General features: G+C 42.9%; 1 protein-coding gene across 1 annotated transcript in view; it reads right to left on the bottom strand.

The window, feature by feature from the left end:
* LOC121841470 (CUB and sushi domain-containing protein 3-like) overlaps positions 1-22,032 on the bottom strand; it is a 633,380-nt gene that overhangs the window by 369,915 nt on the left and 241,433 nt on the right. The window contains exon 5 of the mRNA XM_042310031.1: positions 18,970-19,177. Within this exon, the coding sequence (XP_042165965.1) occupies positions 18,970-19,177 (208 nt within the window). The remainder of the gene's footprint in view (positions 1-18,969; positions 19,178-22,032) is intronic.

The raw sequence follows: 22,032 nt of genomic DNA, 5'->3' as shown, positions 1-22,032 counted from the left end.
CATGATATTGACCAATTTAAATTCAATTATGCATTTAATTATGCTCCAGTTTTCCAGATACACACATGTTCTTGTAATAGTTATCAACAACACTGTGGTTTGTACTGTATATTTGCCATGGTAATTAATGACAATGAATTCCGGTGACACAGTTCTATTGTTTGTTCACCAGCTACATGGACGTGATGTTGTGCAGTTGATTGCCTTTACTGTAGGTCATAAGAGACATCTTGCATCCCGACTCAGTATATGACCCAGATGCAGACACAGGAGGTGGATAGTACGAAACCCTGAATATTTATTATAATAAAGGGGCAGGCAAAGGGCAAGTCGAGGGCAGGCAGAGGAGGACGATCAGCTGTCCGTCCTGTCTCCCTGTAGCGCTGTCTTAGGCGTCTCACAGTACGGACATTGCAATTTATTGCCCAGGCCACATCTGCAGTCCTCATGCCTCCCTGCAGCATGCCTAAGGCACATTCACGCAGATGAGCAGGGACCCTGGGCATCTTTCTTTTGGTGTTTTTCAGAGTCAGTAGAAAGGCCTCTTTCATGTCCTAAGTTTTCATAACTGTGACCTTAATTGCCTACAGTTCAGTAAGCTGTTAGTGTCTTAACGACCATTACACAGGTGCATGTTCAATAATTGTTTTAGGTTCATTGAACAAGCCTGGGAAACAGATCTGATGAAGATCTGTGAAGTTATTTGGATTCTTACAAATTATCTTTGAAAGACACGGTCCTGAAAAAGGGACATTTCGTTTTTGCTGAGTTTATATGTAGCTTAGGAAACATTGTCAATGAAATCAATAATTTGCCAGTAACAGATGACATTCATATTCTGACTAGCTCTGAAACTCACTTAGATAATACATTTGATGATACAGTGGTAGCAATACAAGGTTATAACTTTTATAGAAAAGATAGAAATGCCAATGGTGGAGGTGTTGCTGTTTATATTCAGAACCACATTCCTGTAAAGATTAGAGAGGATCTCATATCAAATACTGTTGAAGTAATATGGCTACAGGTTCATCTGCCTCACCTAAAGCCCATTCTGATGGAAAGCTGCTATAGACCAAGTGCTGACAGTCAGTATGTGGATGACGTGTGAAATGCTTGATAATGTGTGTGATATTAAAAGAGAGGTATATTTTCTGAGTGATTTAAATATTGACTGGCTTTCAACAAGCTGCCCACTCAAGAAAAAGCTTCAAACTGTAACCAGTGCCTGCATCGGGTTATCAGTCAACCTACCAGGGTAGTTACAAACAGCACAGCAATGACATCATTAACATGTATTGATCTTTACAAATGCTCCAGAAATTTGCTTGAAAGCAGTATCCAAATCCATTGGATGCAGTGATCACACAATAGTAGCCATATCTAGGAAAACCAAAGTTCCAAAGGCTAGGCCTAATATAGTGTATAAGAGGTCATACAATACGTTTTGTAGTGATTCCTATGTTATTGATGTAAAGAATATCTGTTGGTCCATGGTGTGTAATGAGGAACAAACAGACACAGCAATTGACACATTTATGCAATTGCTTATTCCAGTTGCTAATAAGCATGCACCCATTAAGAAAATCACTAAAAACTGTTCAATCCCCGTGAATTGATGAGAAATTGAACATTTGTATGGTTGAGAGGGATGATGCAAAAGGAATGGCAAATAAGTCTGGCTGCACAACCGATTGGCAAACTTATTGCAGATTGAGAAATCATGTGACTAAACTTGTTAGGGTTTTCTTCCGTCGAAAGAGAGGAGGACCAAAATGCAGCATGGTTATCTTCATACATCTTTTTAATAAAGACGAACAAAACCTAAACAGCCTATCTGGTGCAAACAAACACAGAGACAGGAACAATCACCCACGAAACACTGAAAGAATATGGCTGCCTAAATATGGTTCCCAATCAGTGACAACGATAAACACCTGCCTCTGATTGAGAACCACTCCAGGCAACCATAGACTTTTCTAGACAACTATACTACACCACAATCCCATAACCTACAAAAAAAAATTGACAAAACACACCACATAAATAACCCATGTCACACCCTGGCCTGACCAAAAAAAAAAAAAAAACACAAAATACTAAGACCAGGGCGTGACAAAACTGAATAAAGAGAAGAAGAAACTACGCTATGAAACCAAGATAAAGGAAATAAAGAATTATAGTAAAAATCTTGGGAGCACCTTAAATGAAACCGGCGAAAAAAGGCAAACTCAGCTCCATCATTTATTGAAACAGATGGCTCATTCATCACAAAACCCACTGATATTGCCAACTAAATTTAATGATTTTTTCATTGGCAAGATTTGCAAATTTAGGCATAACATGACAACAACAAATGCTGCCACTACACATCCAAGTATATCTGACCAAATTATGAAAGACAAGCATTGTAATTTAAAATTCCGTAAAGTTAGTGTGGAAGAGGTAAAAAAAATAATTGTTGTCTATCGACAATGACAAGCCACCAGGGTCTGACAACTTGGATGGAAAATTACTGAGGATAATAGCAGACGATATTGCCACTTCTATTTGCCACATCTTCAATTTAAGCCGACTATGAAGTGTGTGCCCTCGGTTGCACATTTTGGGGAATATTCAGAGGTGGAAACTTTCGGTGGGAATTAACGGGAATATATGGGAATTAACGGAAATATATGCAAATTAATATTAATACCATTTAAATGTAGATGTTTTAAGATGTCACTTTATTGGAACTAATGTGCCTGAACCTTGAAAAACAGCCCCATACCACTATTTCTACTCCACCAAACTTTACAGTTGGCAATATGCATACGGGCGGCTAGAGTTCTCTTGGCATCCCCCAAACATTCATCACTCCAGAGAACGCATTACCACCACTCCAGAGTCCAATGGCGGTGAGCATTACACCACTCCAGCCAACGCTTGGCATTGCGCATGGTGATCTTAGGCTTGTGTGCAGCTGCTCAGCCATGGAAACACATTTCATGACACTCCCGACGAAAAGTTAGTGCGCTGACATTGCTTCCAGTGGCAGTTTGGAACTCGGTAGTGAGTGTTGAAACCAAAGACAGACGATTTTGACACATTAAGCGCTACAGCACTCTGCGGTCCCATTCTGTCGGCTTGTGTGGCCTACCCCTTCGCAGCTGAACCATTGTTGCTCCTAGATATTTCCACATCACAATAACAGCACTTACAGTAGACCGGGGTAGCTCTGCCAGGGCAGAAATGTTACAAATTGACTTGTTGGAAAGGTGGCATCCTATGACGGTGCCACGTTGATAGTCACTCAGAGGTCACTCCAGTAAGGCCATTCTACTGCCAGTGTTTGTATATGGAGATTGCATTGCTTTATGCTCGATTTTTTTACACCTGTCAGCACCAGTTGTGGCTGAAATAGCAGAATCCACTAATTTGAAGGGGTGTCCACATACCTTTGTATATATAGTGTAGTTTGGTGATCAAGAATATGAACCTTTACTTTGCAACCTCACCAGCAATTAGGCATCAACCAACAATTACTAGCATAGGCCTACTGGTCTTTTGGTATGTCCAAATTGCTGGAAATGTATCATTAATTTATGAAGCTTTAATTTGGAATTTGTTGTCCAAATATATTATTAGGCTAAATAGGCTCAAAATGTGTATACAAAATCATCAAAAGGGCTGTTTGGTAGCCTCAAAAAATAGACAAAGATTTGTAGTTGAGTCATTGCCTGTATAGATTTTTGTGTGTGTGTGTGCTACTCAACTCGACTTGACTTGCTGATAGAATGCACGACTTGGACTTTCTACTTGGCACTCGATATGAGACTTGGCCCTTGTTACTTGAGACTTGCTTGTGACTCAAATAATGGTGACTTGCTCCCACCTCTAGGCTAGGCAGCACTCAATCACATTCAATATTGATCTGAAAATACATGATCGAACCCCCCTCTCTTCCCCCTCTTTCTACACTCCTCCCACTCTTTCTCCTCTCTCCCCCTCCTTCTGGTCTCCTACCTTCTCCTCTCCCTCCGTCTCCTCTCCTTCCATCTCCTCTCCTCTCCCTCCGTCTCCTCTCCTCTCTCCCCCTCTCCTCCACCCATTGCAGACAACATCATGACATTTTGTGCCTGGTCCCATCAGGACACTGCCTGCTCTAATGTTCAGAGGGCTCGCCTGGGAGCCAGACAGACAGCCGAGCCCTCGTGCCTAGCAGCCATTTCAATTCACCACTGCGCTCTGAGCCTCAACCAATAACTCTCATGTGGTTCCAAATGAAATTCATTCCCCAAGCCGAGCAGCCGTGTCGCGTGCCGCCGGCCCGCCCGCTGCCTGCCCGCCCGCCGCTTGTAGGCACAGAAGTAAGAGAAGGAACTTGATGTTATTATTATTTAAGGAGGAGCTGCACTTGCTTGTGGCTATTCAATACTCTCTCAAAAACTGAGGGACAAATATGACCAAAAACGACTGGAAATCGGGTTCATTTTCTGTGCTGCTGGTTTGGAATGAGAGTGTGGGGCCAGTAATGATGCGATGATAGGGTGGATGACACAATTCTCGTTTGCCTTAATCATCCACTGCTAAAAGATGAGCTTCTGAGGAGCCATGTAAATCGTTGTGGCTGTGAATTTCCATGGAGCCTGTAGTTGTTTGATACAGTGCCTTCATAAAGTATTCATACCCTTGACTTATTTCACATCTTGTTGTGTTACAGCCAGAATTTAAAATTGATTAAATATATGTTTTTTCTCACCCATCTACGCACAATACCCCATAATGACAAAGTGAAAACATGTTTTCAGAAATGTTTGCAAATTTAGTGAAAATGAAATGCAGAAATGTCTCATTTACATAAGTGTTTACACCCCTGAGTCAATAATTTGTAGAAGCACCTTTGGCAGCAATTACAGCTGTACAGAGTCTTTCTGGGTAAGTCTTTAAGAGCTTTCAACACCTGGATTGTGCAACATTTGCCCATTATTATTTTCAAAACTATTGAAGCTCTGTCTAATTGGTTGTTTATCATTGCTTGACAACCATTGTCAAGTCTTGAGATAGATTTTCAACTAGATTTAAGTCGCTCAGGAACATTCACTGTCTTCTAAGTAACTCCAGTGTAGATTTGCCTTGTATTTTCGGTTATTGTCCTGCTGAAAGGTGATTTCATCTCACAGTGTGTGGTGAAAAGCAGACTGATCCAGGTTTTCCTGTGCTTAGCTCCATTCTGTTTCTTTTTTATTCGGAAACATTCCCCAGTCCATAACGATTACAAGCATACCCATTACAGTCCCTCACTATGATCGATAATATGGAGAGTGGTACTCAGTTATATGTTGTATTGGATTTGCCCCGAGCATATCACTTTGTGTTCAGGACAAAAAAAATGTATTGCTATGCCTAATTTTTGGGCAGAGTTACTTTACATATCAAACAAGATACATGTTTAGGAATACTTACTTCTTTTCACTCTGTCAATTAGGTTAGTATTGTGGAGTAACTAAACGTTGTTCATCCTTCCTCAGTTTTCTCCTATCACAGGAGAAAATTAAATAGTACCCGCAAAACACCAGTCTCAACATCAACAGTGAAGAGGCAACTCCGAGATGCTGGCCTTCTAGGCAGAGTTCCTCTGTCCAGTGTGTGTTCTTTTGTCCATCTTAATCTTTTATTTTGATTGGCCAGTCTGAGATATGTCTTTTTCTTTGCAACTCTGCCTAGAAGGCCAGCATCCCGGAGTCGCCTCTTCACTGTTGATGTTGAGACTGGTGTTTTGCAGGTACTATTTAATGATGCTGCCAGTTGAGGACTTGTGAGTCATCTGTTTCTCAAACTAGACACTCTAATGTACTTGTCCTCTTGCTCAGTTGTGCACCGGGGCCTCCCACTACTCTTTCTATTCTGGTCAGCGCCAGTTTGCGCTGTTCTGTGAAGGGAGTACTACACAGCGTTGTATGAGATCTTCAGTTTCTTGGCAATTTCTCGCATGGAATAGCCTTAATTTCTCAGAACAAGAATAGACTGACAAGTTTCAGACAAAGGTTTCTGGACATTTTGAGCCTGTAATCGAACCAACAAATGCTGATGCTCCAGATACTCAACTAGTCTAAAGAAGGACAGCTTTATTGCTTCTTTAATCAGTACAACAGTTTTCAGCTGTGCGAACATAATTACAAAAGGATTTTCTAATGATCAATTAGCCTTTTAAAATGATAAACTTGGATTAGATAACACAACATACCAGTGGAAAACAGGAGTGATGGTTGCTGATAATGGGCCTCTGTACGCCTATGTAGATATTCCATAAATAATATGCAGTTTCCAGCTACAATAGTCATTTACAACATTAACAATGTCTAAAGTGTATTTCTGATCAGTTTGATGTTATTTTTTTTTTAAAAGCATTTATTTCAAAAAGAAGTACATTTCTAAGTGACCCCAAACCTTTGAATGGTAGTGTGTCTGACTATCATTTGATTTATCCACTTGAGAGGTTCTCATTCTATTTCTCATCTATAGCAAGGGCAAACACGAAAGAATACAACTAAGCTGAATACACTTCTGGGAGACAATTGAATTTGTAACTCAGCCACGTCACCTTGGGATTAATTGATTGAGGGTTCTTCAGCAGAACTTTTAAAAATGTGTCATAATAAATGGAAATGTCTGTCAAGCATCAGCAGAGCACCTGCAGGCAACCTTTTATTCCAGCAACTTTATGTGTTTATAATACAGTAAATAGTGGAGGAATTTCAGTTGTATTGGAAATCTCTTCAGTCTCCACTTATTTTCTCTAAAATGAATTGTCAGATTTCTCACACCTCCCTGGTTTTGTGTGTAATAGTGTAGTTTGGCTGTATTTTCGATTTTGTATATTTTCTTGATTTAAATCGAGCCTCTTTTTAAAACAAGGCTGCCTCTCCAGATCCGTGTCCCAGTAAATGAATTAGGTATTGTGTTTTGGAATGTCCTGTGCAGTATGTGTTTATTACTCATACTCGAAGGTTGTTTCACCTATTAATACATTCTGTCATGCTGGTGTGGACTCCAGAACACAGCAGGGGACCAGAACAACAACAGACTGACAAGTTTCAGAAGAAAGAACTTTGTTTCTGGCCATTTTGAGCCCGTAATCGAACCCACAAATGCTGATGCTCCAGATATTCAACTAGTCTAAAGAAGTCCAGTTGTATTGCTTCTTTAATATGAACAACAGTTTTCAGCTGTTCTAACATAATTGCAAAAGGGTTTTCTAATGATCAATTAGTCTTTTAAAATGATAAACTTAGATTACACATTAGCTAACACATCGTGCCGTTGGAACACAGGAGTGATGGTTGCTGATAATGGGCCTCTGTACGCCTATGTAGATATTCCATTAAAAATCAGCCGTTTCCAGCTACAATAGTCATTTACAACATTAACAATGTCTACACTGTATTTCTGATCAATTTTATGTTGTTTTAGTGGACAAAAAAATGTGCTTTTCTTTCAAAAACAAGGACATTTCTAAGTGACCCCAAACTTTTGAACGGTAGTGTATGTATTGTATATTATATATATGTTTACCCAACTACCAATAGGTGCTATTCTTTGTGATACATTGGAAAACCTCCCTGGTCTTTGTGGTTGAATCTGTGTTTGAAATTCACTGCTCGGCTGAAGGACCTTACAGATGTGTGGGATGTGTGGGACCTTACGTATGTGTGGGGTACAAAGATGAGGTAGTTATTCAAAAATCATGTTACACTATTATCACACACAGAGTGAGTCCGTGCAACTTATTATGTGACTTGTTAAGCAAGTGTTTACTCCTGAACTTATTTAGTATTTAAAGGGATTGAATACTTATTGACTCAAGACATTTCAGCTTTTCAGTAAACATTTCGAAAAACATAATTCCACTATGACATTATTGTGTGTAGGCCAAGGACAAAAAAAATCCAAATGTAATATAGGCTGTAACACAACAAAATGTGGAAAATGTCAAGGGGTGTGAATACTTTCTGAAGGCACTGTATCTCACTACTGCCACAGTCTAACCACAATAATCACAACTGCTAGCATGACCATGACAAGCCCTAGTGAAACTAGTGATGATGAACAAAAATAGGTTTAGTTAGTTAAGCTTATTTTCTCCCTTAATAGATGAACATGTGGTTTAGAAATGTCAAGGATCGAGCAGTATGTTGTAATGGCGGCCTGTTGAGCTACAAGCCACAAACGGCCTGCCTGTTGGTGATAAATCTGGCGTCAAGTATGAAATGGATTTCCTAGCTCTTCCTGAGTCCACTTGGACTGAAATGAGTGGTGGAGTCTGGGTGGGACAAGACAACATCTAGTAGCCTGGGGGCTGATCACTGACAACATGTAGGCTAGGTAGGTGTACTCTGGACTGGGAAAAACTGTGCCCTTCTCCCACGACCAACCGGCCTGACTCACAGAATAACACCCACACTTTCCAAAACAGAACAATTTCACTTTGTCCCTAATAATACACATTGTTCAACAGGGCTAGAGAATGACAACTCACCCCTTTCTATTACTGCATAGTTGGTTGGTAGCTTGCAAGAAAGGCATTTCACTGTACTTGTGCATGTGAAATTAAAACTCTAAACTTAAACCACCTCTCAACTAAAGAAAGACATGTAAAGAGTATTTGTAGCATTGTGACAATGGGGCCCATGGAGCTACTGATGGAGACTGGGACTACATCTACAATAGCACTATGTTCCCTATAAAGTACACTACTTTTGACCAGAGCCCATAGGTTAGTGCACTACGGGGGGAATAGGGTTACATTTGGGAAACAGCCTTGGTCCTGCTGAAGACCCCTTAAAAATCCCCAAATCCAATTTTTCAGGCTAAATGTGAGTTCCTCTTATAGCCTAAATGCCCCTCCTTCCATTGACCCACAGCTCTATCTTGATTGTCTTGGCATTCCGTTTTAGAACAATGACATGGAATTCCGGAATCCACCCTATTGAATCAATGAACGCTGTTGGAAAATATATTTATGTCCCAAATGGCACTCTATTCCCTGTGCAGTGCACTACTTTTGACCAGGGCCTATAGTGCTCTGGTCAAACGTAGTGTGCTATATAGGGAATATGGTGCCATTTAGGATTCAGACATAGCCTACTGCAACAGAATGTTGGATTTGCATAGATGCCAGATGTGCTACATGCAATAATTTCCATTCACACACCAGTTTCATGCAGATTAGCATGCATATGTATTGAATACAGTTGGCACTCTGTCTGCTTCAATGTACTGTAAGATAGTCTAGTTGTCTTGTGGTTGTGAAAAGGAGATGGTTTGGATTGGCAGGCCGTAGGTAATGTGGGATATGGCTTGAGCCAGATGAACCTATAGGTGGCTAAAACCGGATCTGGATCCATATGAATGGATTAATCTGACTGCCAACGTGAATACGAGTTAGGTAACATGGGATATTGTTTGAGTCAGAATAGCCTAGATGTTTTTAATCTGTAATCCATGTTGCATGAGTCTGACTCCCACATATATCAAGTGACATATAAATAGGATGAAGAAGATTACATGGTCAGGGGAGACCTGTATCATAAAGCATATCAGAGTAGGAGTGCTGATCCCGGATCAGGTCTACCCCTGGCCATGTAATCATATTCATTCATCAAGGAAAATGTGATCCTCGATCATCACGCCTACCCTGGCTTGGTCTGGGTCTAGGAAGGACAGGGAGATCCAGAGATCCAGTGTTTCTTGCCAGCTTGGCTCCCCTGTCCCTCTGTCCTTCTGCCCCCCCGGCCCACTTGACAGTTCTCTGGTTGTCTGCCACCTCCACTTTAGCCTCCCCTCCCCTCCTCTCCACCGTGATGCCTGAAGGCTGCACAGCCACTGATAAATGTCTCTGGCTTTAGCCATCCCCACCAATTGACTGTCACAACTTTGAGCATTGAGCAGTGTCTGTACTTTCTTCTTTCTTACTAGCTTTTTGGATAGAGGTAAACTTTAATGGATTTCCACTCTGCCACGGTTGGAATTTGTGTGTGTGTGTGTGTGTGTGTGTGTGTGTGTGTGTGTGTGTGTGTGTGTGTGTGTGTGTGTGTGTGTGTGTGTGTGTGTGTGTGTGTGTGTGTGTGTGTGTGTGTGTGTGCACGTACGTATGTGGTTGTGTGTGACAGGCAGAGAGGGAGTATTTGTGTGTACTTAGTATCTATTGCATGATAGTGTGTGTTCACATGCATGTGTGTATGACAGTGTGCGCATGTACTCTGTACTTATTGTCTGTGCATGTGTGTGTTACGTCCATTGTGTGTGTGTGTGTGTACTGCGTGTGTCACATCCAGGGTGTGAGTGTGTGTATGTGTGGGGCTTTCTACATTACTCTTGGCTCGATCCCGGCCAAGGTCAGAGCCCAGTCACTTCCTGCTTCAGGATGCTGTCTACTGCCCTAGTAGGTTTCCCAGAAGTGCACGTTGAGGAGCGTGCCAGCCAGTAGAATTGGTTAGAAAGTGGAACGCATAACATTAGACCTGATAGATACTCAAGCCACAAGGCCTTTCTGCATTGGCTTAAGGCCCACCACCATATGAAACAGAAAGTACACATACACTGAGTGTACAAAACTCAATATTAGGAAGGTGTTCTTAATGTTTTGTACACTCAGTGTACATGACGAGTGCTCTGTTTGGTGTATACGAGGAGCTCTGTTTGGTGTATACGAGGAGCTCTGTTTGGTGTATACGAGGAGCTCTGTTTGGTGTATAAGAGGAGACCTGTTTGGTTTATAACAGGAGCTCTGTTTGGTGTATAAGAGGAGCTTTGTTTGGTGTATACGAGGCACTCTGTTTGCTGTATAAGAGGAGCTCTGTTTGGTGTTTAAGAGGAGCTCTGTTTGGAGCATAAGAGGAGCTCTGTTTGGTGTATAAGAGGAGCTCTGTTTGGTGTATAAGAGGGGCTCTGTTTGGTGTATAAGAGGAGTAACATGTCTGACGATAGGATATCTTGCACTGTTATTTATCACTTTTATTGACCACTTTTATCTAGCACTGTTATTTATCACTTTTATTGACCACTTTTATCTAACACTTTTATTTATCACTTTTATTGACCACTTTTATCTAACACTTTTATTTATCACTTTTATTGACCACTTTTATCTAACACTTTTATTTATCACTTTTATTGACCACTTTTATCTAACACTTTTGTTTAGCACTTTCTCTAGCATTTTTATTTTGCACTTTTATCTCACTAGGTAACAATGGTTAAAACTATGGCAGTGCCACATATATGTGTTATGTGACATATACGACATTTCTGTTTGTCTTCATATATTCATATAATAATACTCCTGTCATATGTCAATTAAAGTGACTTGTCACAGTGACAGGGAGACTTAGTTTCAGTAGATGCATTAATCAAACCTGCAGCCCTGGTGTTGCCAGCACCCTGTTCTAAAGCACTGAGGTGTTGGAACCCTGTTTGCATAATTATAAGCAAAACTGTGTACAGTGCATTCTACAAACAAACAAAACAAAGCAAAGAGGGGTCAGTTAGCCCCTAGACAACAATAACAACCTTAAGCCAAGTTTTGTGTCGTCTGCCATCTTCTAACCAAACAAAAGGTCTCATTCCTGGGTGGTCATATCTGTTTGTTGTTCCAGGCATCTTTGCCAGGCGTGCTTATAGCACTTAGTGGGAAATCACCTAATGTTTGTTGAAATCGTGGGCTAATTGTCTTTAGCCTGCTGGGTCTGTCTTTAGCCTGCTGGGGGTTGCTTTGACATGGTACTCTGACACTCTGACAGGCAGCCGAAAATAAATGTGTATGTGTATGTGTGTGTGTCTGTGTGTGTGTGTGTGTGTGTGTGTGTGTGTGTGTGTGTGTGTATGTGTGTGTCTGTGTCTGTGTCTGTGTCTGTGTCTGTGTCTGTGTCTGTGTCTGTGTCTGTGTGTGTGTGTGTGTGTGTGTGTGTGTGTGTGTGTGTGTGTGTGTGTGTGTGTGTGTGTGTGTGTGTGACCTACACTGTTATACTGACAGCAGAGGCACATGGAAGGCATTCAAATGTAACTTATTTAGTTATTTCACAGCCGGCTCCCTCTCTCTCGCTCTCTTTTCCTCTCTCATTTTCAGAGGCTTGGAGGAAAAGGCCACGGTTAATTATGCTCCCCTCTTAGTGGCAGCCAAGCATGGTTGATGCTGAGGGGCCCACAGACAGACAGACAGACAGACAGACAGACAGACAGACAGACAGACAGACAGACAGACAGACAGACAGACAGACAGACAGACTCTCTCCTAAGGGGCCTGAACTACTGAAATCAGTCCCAATTTCAGAAGACCTGGTTTCCCCTTCTTTATTTCCACGTTTAGCCTAACTTCTGTCAAGGGTCAGCTTTAACCTAATACAGAAAAAGCTCTCACACTGTAGAGGTGAAAGAGATTGCCAAATGTGTGTCAAGTGAGTGGAAAGTGTGTGTGTGTGTATGTGTACACACGTGTGTGCATGCTTGTGAGTGAGAATGCACACTGGCTGCATGTTTGATCTAGGAGGAGCAAGACAGGTGACATATACACAGCCTCCACAATCTATCAAACCTGCCAACATCATTTACAAGCATTTTGTTACACCGGCAATAACGTTGGCTAAATATGTGTGTCATTATGACCAATAAAATGTGATGTGAGATGATAGTTGGTGTGTGCATGACCATTTACATTACTCTTCTTCTTCTTTTCTAAATCCAGAAGAGGGCTTATTTTGCCAAACTCCTGAGACTGTGGTCTTGTCCCAAATGGCACTCTATTCCCTAAATATTTTACTAATGGACCCTGGTCGAAATAGTGCACTATTTAGGGAATAGGGAGCCATTCGGGACAAGGCCACAGTCTCAGGAGTTTGGGAAAAGAAGCCCTCTTCTGGTCATGTCTGTATGCTGCCTGTTATTCATACAGATCTTTCAGCATAATCCCTGGACCCCAGGGTGCATAATCTCTGAGGTGGCATCAAAGATGTCTTCTTAATTTGGCATAATGCAATAGGTTGAAATGCACTAGTATCATCACCATGCTAAAACAACTAATAAAACAAACTATTAGTCATCAGCGAGATAGATAATATTACTTGATTGGCTGAAATATAGTGATGAATCCTGCAATCCAACCTAAGCAGTGTGTGTGTGATAGTGACTATACAACCTCAGTAAACTGCCAACTATACTCTATGGTACACAGTGCCCAATATGAGTGTCAGTAATAACACACTTGCTTCCCAACAATCATCCAGCGTGGTTGCTCACTAGAAAGGGAGATGGGTCCATTATTTTGAGGATGGAAATAAGAGATAGTTATGCTTTTCCCTCAATACAGACAGGACAGCAGCCATACAGTCTGAGTGTGACAATGGCTACTTCAGTACTGAGCCAGACTACAGTAGAGTGGGACAGTGTTGGGCCTGGCTGTCTGAGTGCAATCAGCCATCACTCAGTACGGAGCAGCAGCATTAGGCTTTCTCTCATCTCCAGATCTACTATCTAGGACAGCGCAAAGAGGCTGCCTTTAGACCCATGGCCCCTCCAGTACCAGAACCATGGCCCCTCAAGTACCAGACCCATGGCCCCTCCAGTACCAGACCCACGGCCCCTCCAGTACCAGAACCATGGCCCCTCCAGTACCAGACCCACGGCCCCTCCAGTACCAGAACCATGGCCCCTCCAGTACCAGACCCATGGCCACTCCAGTACCAGACCCATGGCCCCTCCAGTACCAGAACCATGGCCCCTCCAGTACCAGACCCATGGCCCCTCCAGTACCAGACCCACAGCCCCTCCAGTACCAGACCCACAGCCCCTCCAGTACCAGACCCACAGCGCCTCCAGTACCAGACCCACGGCCCCTCCAGTACCAGACTCACGGCCCCTCCAGTACCAGACCCACAGCCCCTCCAGTACCAGACCCACGGCCCCTCCAGTACCAGACCCATGGCCCCTCAAGTACCAGACCCACGGCCCCTCCAGTACCAGACCCACGGCCTCTCCAGTACCAGACCCATGGCCCCTCCAGTACCAGACCCACGGCCCCTCCAGTATCAGACCCACGGCCCCTCCAGTACCAGACCCACGGCCCCTCCAGTACCAGACCCACGGCCCCTCCAGTACCAGACCCACGGCCCCTCCAGTATCAGATCTATGGCCCTTCCAGTACTAGGCCTAAGGCCCCTCCAGTAGCAGATCTATGGCCCCTCCAGTACCAGACCCACGGCCCCTCCAGTACCAGACCCATGGCCCCTCCAGTACCAGACCCATGGCCCCTCCAGTACCAGACCCACGGCCCCTCCAGTACCAGACCTATGGCCCCTCCAGTACCAGACCCACGGCCCCTCCAGTACCAGACCCACGGCCTCTCCAGTACCAGACCCACGGCCCCTCCAGTACCAGATCCACGGCCCCTCCAGTACCAGACCCATGGCCCCTCCAGTACCAGATCTATGGCCCCTCTAGTACCAGACCCACGGCCCCTCCAGTACCAGACCCACGGCTCCACCAGGACCAGACCCATGGCCCCTCCAGTACCAGATCTATGGCCCCTCCAGTACCAGACCCTCGGCCCCTCCAGTACCAGATCTATGGCCCCTCCAGTACCAGACCCACGGCTCCACCAGTACCAGACCCACGGCCCCTCCAGTACCAGATCTTTGGCCCCCCAGTACCAGACCCACGGTCCCTCCAGTACCAGACCCATGGTCCCTCCATTATCAGATCTATGGCCCCTCCAGTACCAGACCCACGGTCCCTCCAGTACCAGACCCATGGCCCCTCCAGTACCAGATTTATGGCCCCTCCAGTACCAGACCCACCAGTACCAGACCCACGGCCCCTCCAGTACCAGACCTACGGCCCCACCAGTACCAGACCCACGGCCCCTCCAGTACCAGACCTATGGCCCCTCCAGTACCAGACCCACGGCTCCACCAGTACCAGACCCACGGCCCCTCCAGTACCAGATCTTTGGCCCCTCCAGTACCAGACCCACGGTCCCTCCAGTACCAGACCCATGGTCCCTCCATTATCAGATCTATGGCCCCTCCAGTACCAGACCCACGGTCCCTCCAGTACCAGACCCATGGCCCCTCCAGTACCAGATTTATGGCCCCTCCAGTACCAGACCCACCAGTACCAGACCCACGGCCCCTCCAGTACCAGACCTACGGCCCCACCAGTACCAGACCCACGGCCCCTCCAGTACCAGACCTATGGCCCCTCCAGTACCAGACCCACGGACCCTCCAGTACCATGTCAATGGCCCCTCTAGTACCAGACCCATGGTCCCTCCAGTACCAGACCCATGGCCCCTCCAGTACCAGACCCATGGAGCCATACTAGAGTGGAGCAGAGCTGGGCCTGGCTGCCTGAGAGCCATCAGCCTTCCCTCAGTGGAGGGTAGAAGGAGCATGTGTCTCTTTGTCAGCCCAGATCCACTGAGTCAGAGCTCAGGAGAAGAGAAGACAGAACCCTTCAGGAGCCATCAGTGGAGCTCAACATTACACTCATCTATGTGTCAGTGTGGAAGACAGGGGTATAGATACAAAGCAATCCTAGCATTGATATTATGTCTATCTCTCTGTCTCTCTTGCAGTCTCTCTCTGTCTCTCTGCCCTCTCTCTCTCTCTCTGCCTATCTCTCTCTGCCCCTCTCTCTCTCTCTGAATGCACAACTTGAAGCCCCTGAGACTTGAATGAGAGCACAAAATTTATATTTTGGATTATATTTGAAGTCTGCATAGGAAGTGTGCTAGCGGGCTACTGTGGAGAGGGTTGTACTGAAAATAGATAGCATTAATCAGCGGAATCTGATATCTGACAAACAAATCAAGGGAGGGAGTGTCTGAGTGGATGGAACAAGATCTTATCTAACAAAGGAAAGGAAAAATATATTTTGCCTGGAGTAGTGAGCTGACTTTGTCAGTGATGTGTAAACAAAGTGATAATATACAGGAGGCGTCCCAAATGCCAACCTATTCTCTATATAGTGCACTCCTTTTGACCTGGGCCCATAGGACTCTGATCAAAAGTAGTGCCCTATACGGGAATCAGATGTCATTTGGGGACGCAGTCACACATACAAGAACAAAAGTTTATCATTGCTCTACCTATCCGGTTCCAGTCACCATGAAAAGCTGTTATGGCTTCCACTGTTCTCTCTGCTTTGTGAAGGTTTAGGAATAAATATGGCTAAAACATAATCAAACTTTCATAGCCGCAATAACTCTACAGCCACACTCACTCAAGCTTTGCTTTATGTCTGTTCTGCATCACCGGAGGCCTGATAAAAATAGCAATTACAGGTGTTTGTTGAAATATCACATTCCATATCCAATTGAAATAGTACACTATTAGCATCTTCAAGGGTTACCCAATTAAACGATCAATAAACTGCATAATTCAACTGATTAAAAAAGGGGAATGCTTGAAATGAGAAAACCTACCATTTCACTTTTGTTTGTGCTCTTTTCTTCGTAAAAGGTCAAAGGTGATTTAAAGTGGACACAACTACTGGACTTTTCTCAAGGAGGTTTGTGAAGACATACTTAGAGAGAAAACTATGTTGCTCCAGTTGATTTATCTGAATGAATCAACCAGCTGCTGTTTTCTAACTTCTCTAAGAAACATCTAATTTCCCATTCAAACAATGCACATGTGCAACTGTGAAAACTGGCATAAACACATTAGAACAATGAAAACAAGGTATACTGGGATACCATGAGACTTCCAGTTAAGGGAGATACATTTGCCTGTACGAGCCTGGTTTCAAAGACAACATAATCTAACGAGATAATGGAACTATGGTTTCCTGCTTATTTGGGCCAAAATGCTCTACATTTCCTCCAAAGAGCTGTTTCTCTACAAATTAGCAAGGATGCCTGGTCACAAATAGAGATACTGACAATCATCAATGCGAGAAGTGTACTCCAGCCTTCACAAATCAGAGATACTACAGGGACAAAACAGCAAACGAGAAGAGGGACCACAGAATTATATGATATGCACGAGTAGGACATTCAAAGTCATTCAAAACATAAGACACAAAAAGGCATTAACAGCCCAATATTATCCCCCTATTGTGTCTGCCTTTTTGGTTTCCTTCTATTATCTAATTCTCTTGATGGTGCCAGACCAGAGCACTAACAACCAGACAGCGACAGTGATTGGCTTAGTTTGTGGGGTTGGTTGTGTGTTTTCTGGGTACAGACAGGGCCACATGTGAACAGAATAAGACAAAAAGTTGTCTCTGATTTTACTTCTACACAGTTGGATGCCAGGGAAGGAGGGAAAAATAAGATGGGTGGATGGAGGATAAGATAGAGGGGGGAGAGAGAGAGGAAGAGAGGGATGGATGGGGCAAACAGCTTCAGTTGACACAGAACTCGCCCCACTACAAGGTCAGGTAGCTAGCTACCAGTGTTCAAAACACTGAATAGTAAACCACATACTGAAACAACAATACACACATTTAGGCTAAGCAGGATGCAAATGCCAAAGGGATTTGAATATGAACTATGGCACTGATGTGGTCTGATGTGTGTTTTGGAGTGGTGTGGAGAGTTCGAAGTCATGTCTCAGTCTGTCAAGTGGGCCCAGTCCCAAATCAAACATAGAGAGGGCAATGCATAGATGCATTACCATAAATGCATATGAATATCAATTTGTTCAGTGTCATTTGAAAGACTTCCTCTTGACGACGTCTCCCAATCAAAGATTATCAACACTATCAACACCAAAAAATAAACAAGTCGACCCATTGTTGATCTTCTACATAAATAAACAATGGGTCATATCCTGTCCCCAATGTTCCTCAAGGAAGGAAGAGGATTTAGTAAGTAAATAAGAACAGTATGTATCAAGAATCTAAGAGTAAGAGTGCTGATCTAGGGTCAGATCCCCCAATGTATTCTTATTCATTCTGATCTAAATGGCAAAACTGATCCTAAATCAGTACTCCTACTCTATAATGCTTGATACATGCATGAACGTCACCACGTCACCAGTATCTATCTATCTACCCCATACACTAGAAAACATATGGTCAAACATATCCCAGACAAACTGTGATGGCTGTCTATTAGCAAACTGTACCAATATTCAGATCCCTACTCAAATATATCGTTGCTATTAAGATAATTGGTATCGATACATCCGACAACCAATAATCTCATATGATCATAAATCATTATTGACATATCGGTAAGAACTCCATTACTACTGGCATATAGCAACTCAATATAATCTTGTAGGATGCAAAACATTATGGTGAGAATTAGGAATATGTTGCTCTCCTCTTGTCATTTTCTTCCATTTCATGTAAGACGAAAAAGATGAAGACATAAGCGATGAAAAAGAGCTGTTTGTCTCTCCCCTAAATACAGCAAGTCTTATCCGTCTGGTTCCTATCGTCAGTGGCGGAATAGAGAAGGGAATCGATAGACTCATTTTACAACAATCAATAGAACTCTGAGCTAAAATATTGTTATGACGAGCACATTAGAAAAATATTACACACTTCCAAAATGACTAATGATTATGTCAATATCTCATAAAACATACAATACGAAACACCCGGCACCAACACACACATATTGTCAGTACGCTTAGCCAAACAAGTTCAACGTCCAGTGTAGACAATTGGTGGCAACGTGACTATTTCATTGCAGGTGTACAGTAATGGCTTTCCTCAGATGTTATACATTGAAAGTAGGTCTCTACTTATGACCCCTAATCACTTACATTAATTCATTTGTATTTTATTTACCCTTTATTTAACTAGGCAATTCACTTAGGAACAAATTCTTATTTACAATGACGGCCTAGATCAGTGATTTACATTTGCAGTCACTGACTACCAAGCACAACAAAACAACAAATTACCATTTTGAAGTGAAGAATTGAAACAATGACCAGAAAACACAGAGAGAGGCATAGCAGTAAATAGCAGTAGACTCACCATATTGTAGGAGGCTCAGACCCTTCCACTTCCAAGTAGTCATATTTTTCCTCCGTCTGGAAGTCTGTAAAAATGATGGAGATGGTGTCTCCAGGATCAGCAAGTATGGTCCACGTACAGTCCGCACTATTGTAATATTCACTCGGGAAATTGGGACTTGAAATGATGCCACTTGAACCCCTCAGAGTATCACCACATGTGTCCTCAGCTGTCAATCAAACGGAAAGACTTCTGTTAGGAATCGGGCTTTGCTCCACATGTAAGTAGTATACAGCAGAAAATAACAGCTGAACCCTCTTTTTTGTTTGGTTTTGGTCGATTTTTGACTGAGGCAACGTCATATGTATGTGTCTTTGTATATATTTACATACATACAACCATTTTACCACATACAGTACGAATTTTGTAAATCCAGCCCATTTCTTGATTATGATTTTAATTCATAGTATTGCCACAGCTTTTGTATGCCACACATGATATCTTACAGTAGATGGTCTTTCTGTTTTTTCTCCCATTCCTTTCTTTTACAGTTTTGAAGCAGAAATGGGATATAACTGGAATTTGAGTTGCCACCTTTCATTATTCCAGCATAAAAAGGAGTAAAATGAAGGCTCACTTCAAGGCCTCCTAGAGTCTATTCATCAGGTTTTAGTGCTGAGACACTCATAGCCTCTCTCTCATCTTTGTCATGACTATTAATTGACTCCATCTATACATGGGTTCTTGGAATCAAAAAGGTCCCAGCTGTATTTCCCAGCAGACTCGGAGCTCTGCTCTTGTCTTATTTATCCTTTTTTTTTATATCAAGGACTTCCAATTTAATTTCAACGAAGTTTAGATCATAATTTTTTTAACAGGATTCAGATTTGTTTTTTTCTTGTTGTTTTGGAAATGTTTGGATACATAATGTACAGATAAAGACACATGGACTGGTCTGCACAGACGTTATAAATTATAGACATATAATTTATACAGTAAGGCAAACCTATAACATACATATAGATCCACATATACATGCATGCACATGGTACGTGACCGTGTGTATGGATGTATAGTGAAGGTACAAAGCGATGCTCATTGGAGAATCCCTTTTATCCTGGACTCAAACATAATTTTGGGGGAACAGGAATACATACATAGAAACATTGAGGAAAAAGACATTGGCATGTGAGATGCAAGGAGTTTACATGCCAATGTTTTATTCAAACAATCTACAGTAGGGTCAAATATATACACATTGAAAAACATATCTCATCCACACACACTCATGCTCGTACATGCACATACTCACAACCAATAATGCACAGACACCGTCACATGCACACATGAAACATACAATCAAGTGCACGTAAAGGAGGTCACGCTGCTCGCTTAGCGAGTACCATTTCCTCCCGATTTGGGCCAATATCTGGCGCAAACTCGGGACCTCTGCCTTGCAGGTACACATGACCGCCCTCCTGAAGCACCTTACCAATTGGCACCATGAGAAAAGCTAGCTATTGACTGGCGAAAGTGAGAACACTTCAGGCTACACACACACACACACACACACACACACACACACACACAGTCTCAGTGATCGGGCCATTCTCTATCTCTCCTTTGCAATTATACATGTGTTTATCCTGGAGATTCAGAGGTGATTAGATTACACACTCTGATAGCCAGGGGAAAGTCAAACCTTTAATAACAATCCCTTTATCAATACCATCAGTAATACAAACACCATTATAATGTCACTGAGCATGTGAGTGACAGGCTCATCAGGCCTCAATTAGAGGGAACGTAGCAAAAGCCCAGAGAAGAGGTTATATAGAGCAGAGAATAATATAGGCCTAGTCAATGACATTCTCTATAATAGTACACTCAATGACATTCTCTATAATACTACAGTCACTTACTGATCTGCTGACTTTCTCAGTATCCATGAAGCCAAGTTTTCTTGGAAACATTCCTCAGTATAATATAACCCTGGTTGTCTTGGAAAACAATTGTCATATTTCCTTGGTCAGATTGCAGTGTGATTCTTGGAAACAACATTCACCATGCAAGCTGACAAATACGTTGTTGAACAGGATGCCATTTTGATCAAAGTTACCGGCCGAAGAGAACCCTTATTGTATGCACAGTACCGGTAACATCTGACGCTATCCCCATCAAAGACTAAGAGCTAAGAGCTAAGAGATAAGATGGCGCCGAAGAACATGGCTGACGTTTTACATTCTCTCAACCAATTGTGCAATTTTGTTATTTTTTTTGTATTTTGTGTAAGTTATTTTTTTACTTATTGTGTACATAATGGTGCTGCAACCGTCTCTTATGACCGAAAATAACTTCTGGACATCAGGAAAGCGATTACTCACTGCAGACTGGAAGACACTTTTTCCTTTAACTAGTCCGACGAGAAGGATCTCCTGCTTTCACTGGAACAGGCCCAGATCCATGTCATTTGCGTGAAGAAAAGATGCCAGGGATCATTCTGAGAATCCAGAGGCGAGCGAGTAAACTCCCACTGCCTTCCATTCTTCTTGCTAACGTGCAATTGATGACCTACTATTAAGAATATCCTACCAACGGGACATTAAAAACTGTAACATCTTACGTTTCATAAAGACATGGCTGAATGAAGAAACTGATAATTTAGAGTTGGCGGGATATTCCATTCACTGGCAGAACCGAGACGCTACCACTGGTAAGACGAGGGGTGGGGGTGTGTGTCTTTTTGTCAATAACAGCTGGTGCGCGATGTCTCGAGGTATTGCTCGCATGAGGTAGAGTACCTTATGATAAGCTGTTGACCACACTATCTACCAAGAGAGTTCTCATCTGTATTATTCGTAGCCGTATATTTACCACCACAAACACGAAAATACTCACACAGAAGTGGCCCTCCTAGTGGCCGGGGACTTTAATGCAAGGAAGTGAAGTGAAGTGAAGGAAGTGAAGGCAACCTGCCTAAATGATTACCGCCCCGTGGCACGCACGTCGGTAGCCATGAGGTGCTTTGAAAGGCTGGTCATAGCTCACATCAACAGCATCCTCCCGGACACCCTAGACCCACTC

The sequence above is a fragment of the Oncorhynchus tshawytscha genome, linkage group LG31 (assembly GCF_018296145.1).
Source record: "Oncorhynchus tshawytscha isolate Ot180627B linkage group LG31, Otsh_v2.0, whole genome shotgun sequence".
Lineage (NCBI taxonomy): Eukaryota > Metazoa > Chordata > Actinopteri > Salmoniformes > Salmonidae > Oncorhynchus > Oncorhynchus tshawytscha.
Note: the sequence above shows the minus strand (reverse complement) of the source record. Positions and strands in the feature narration are given on the sequence as shown.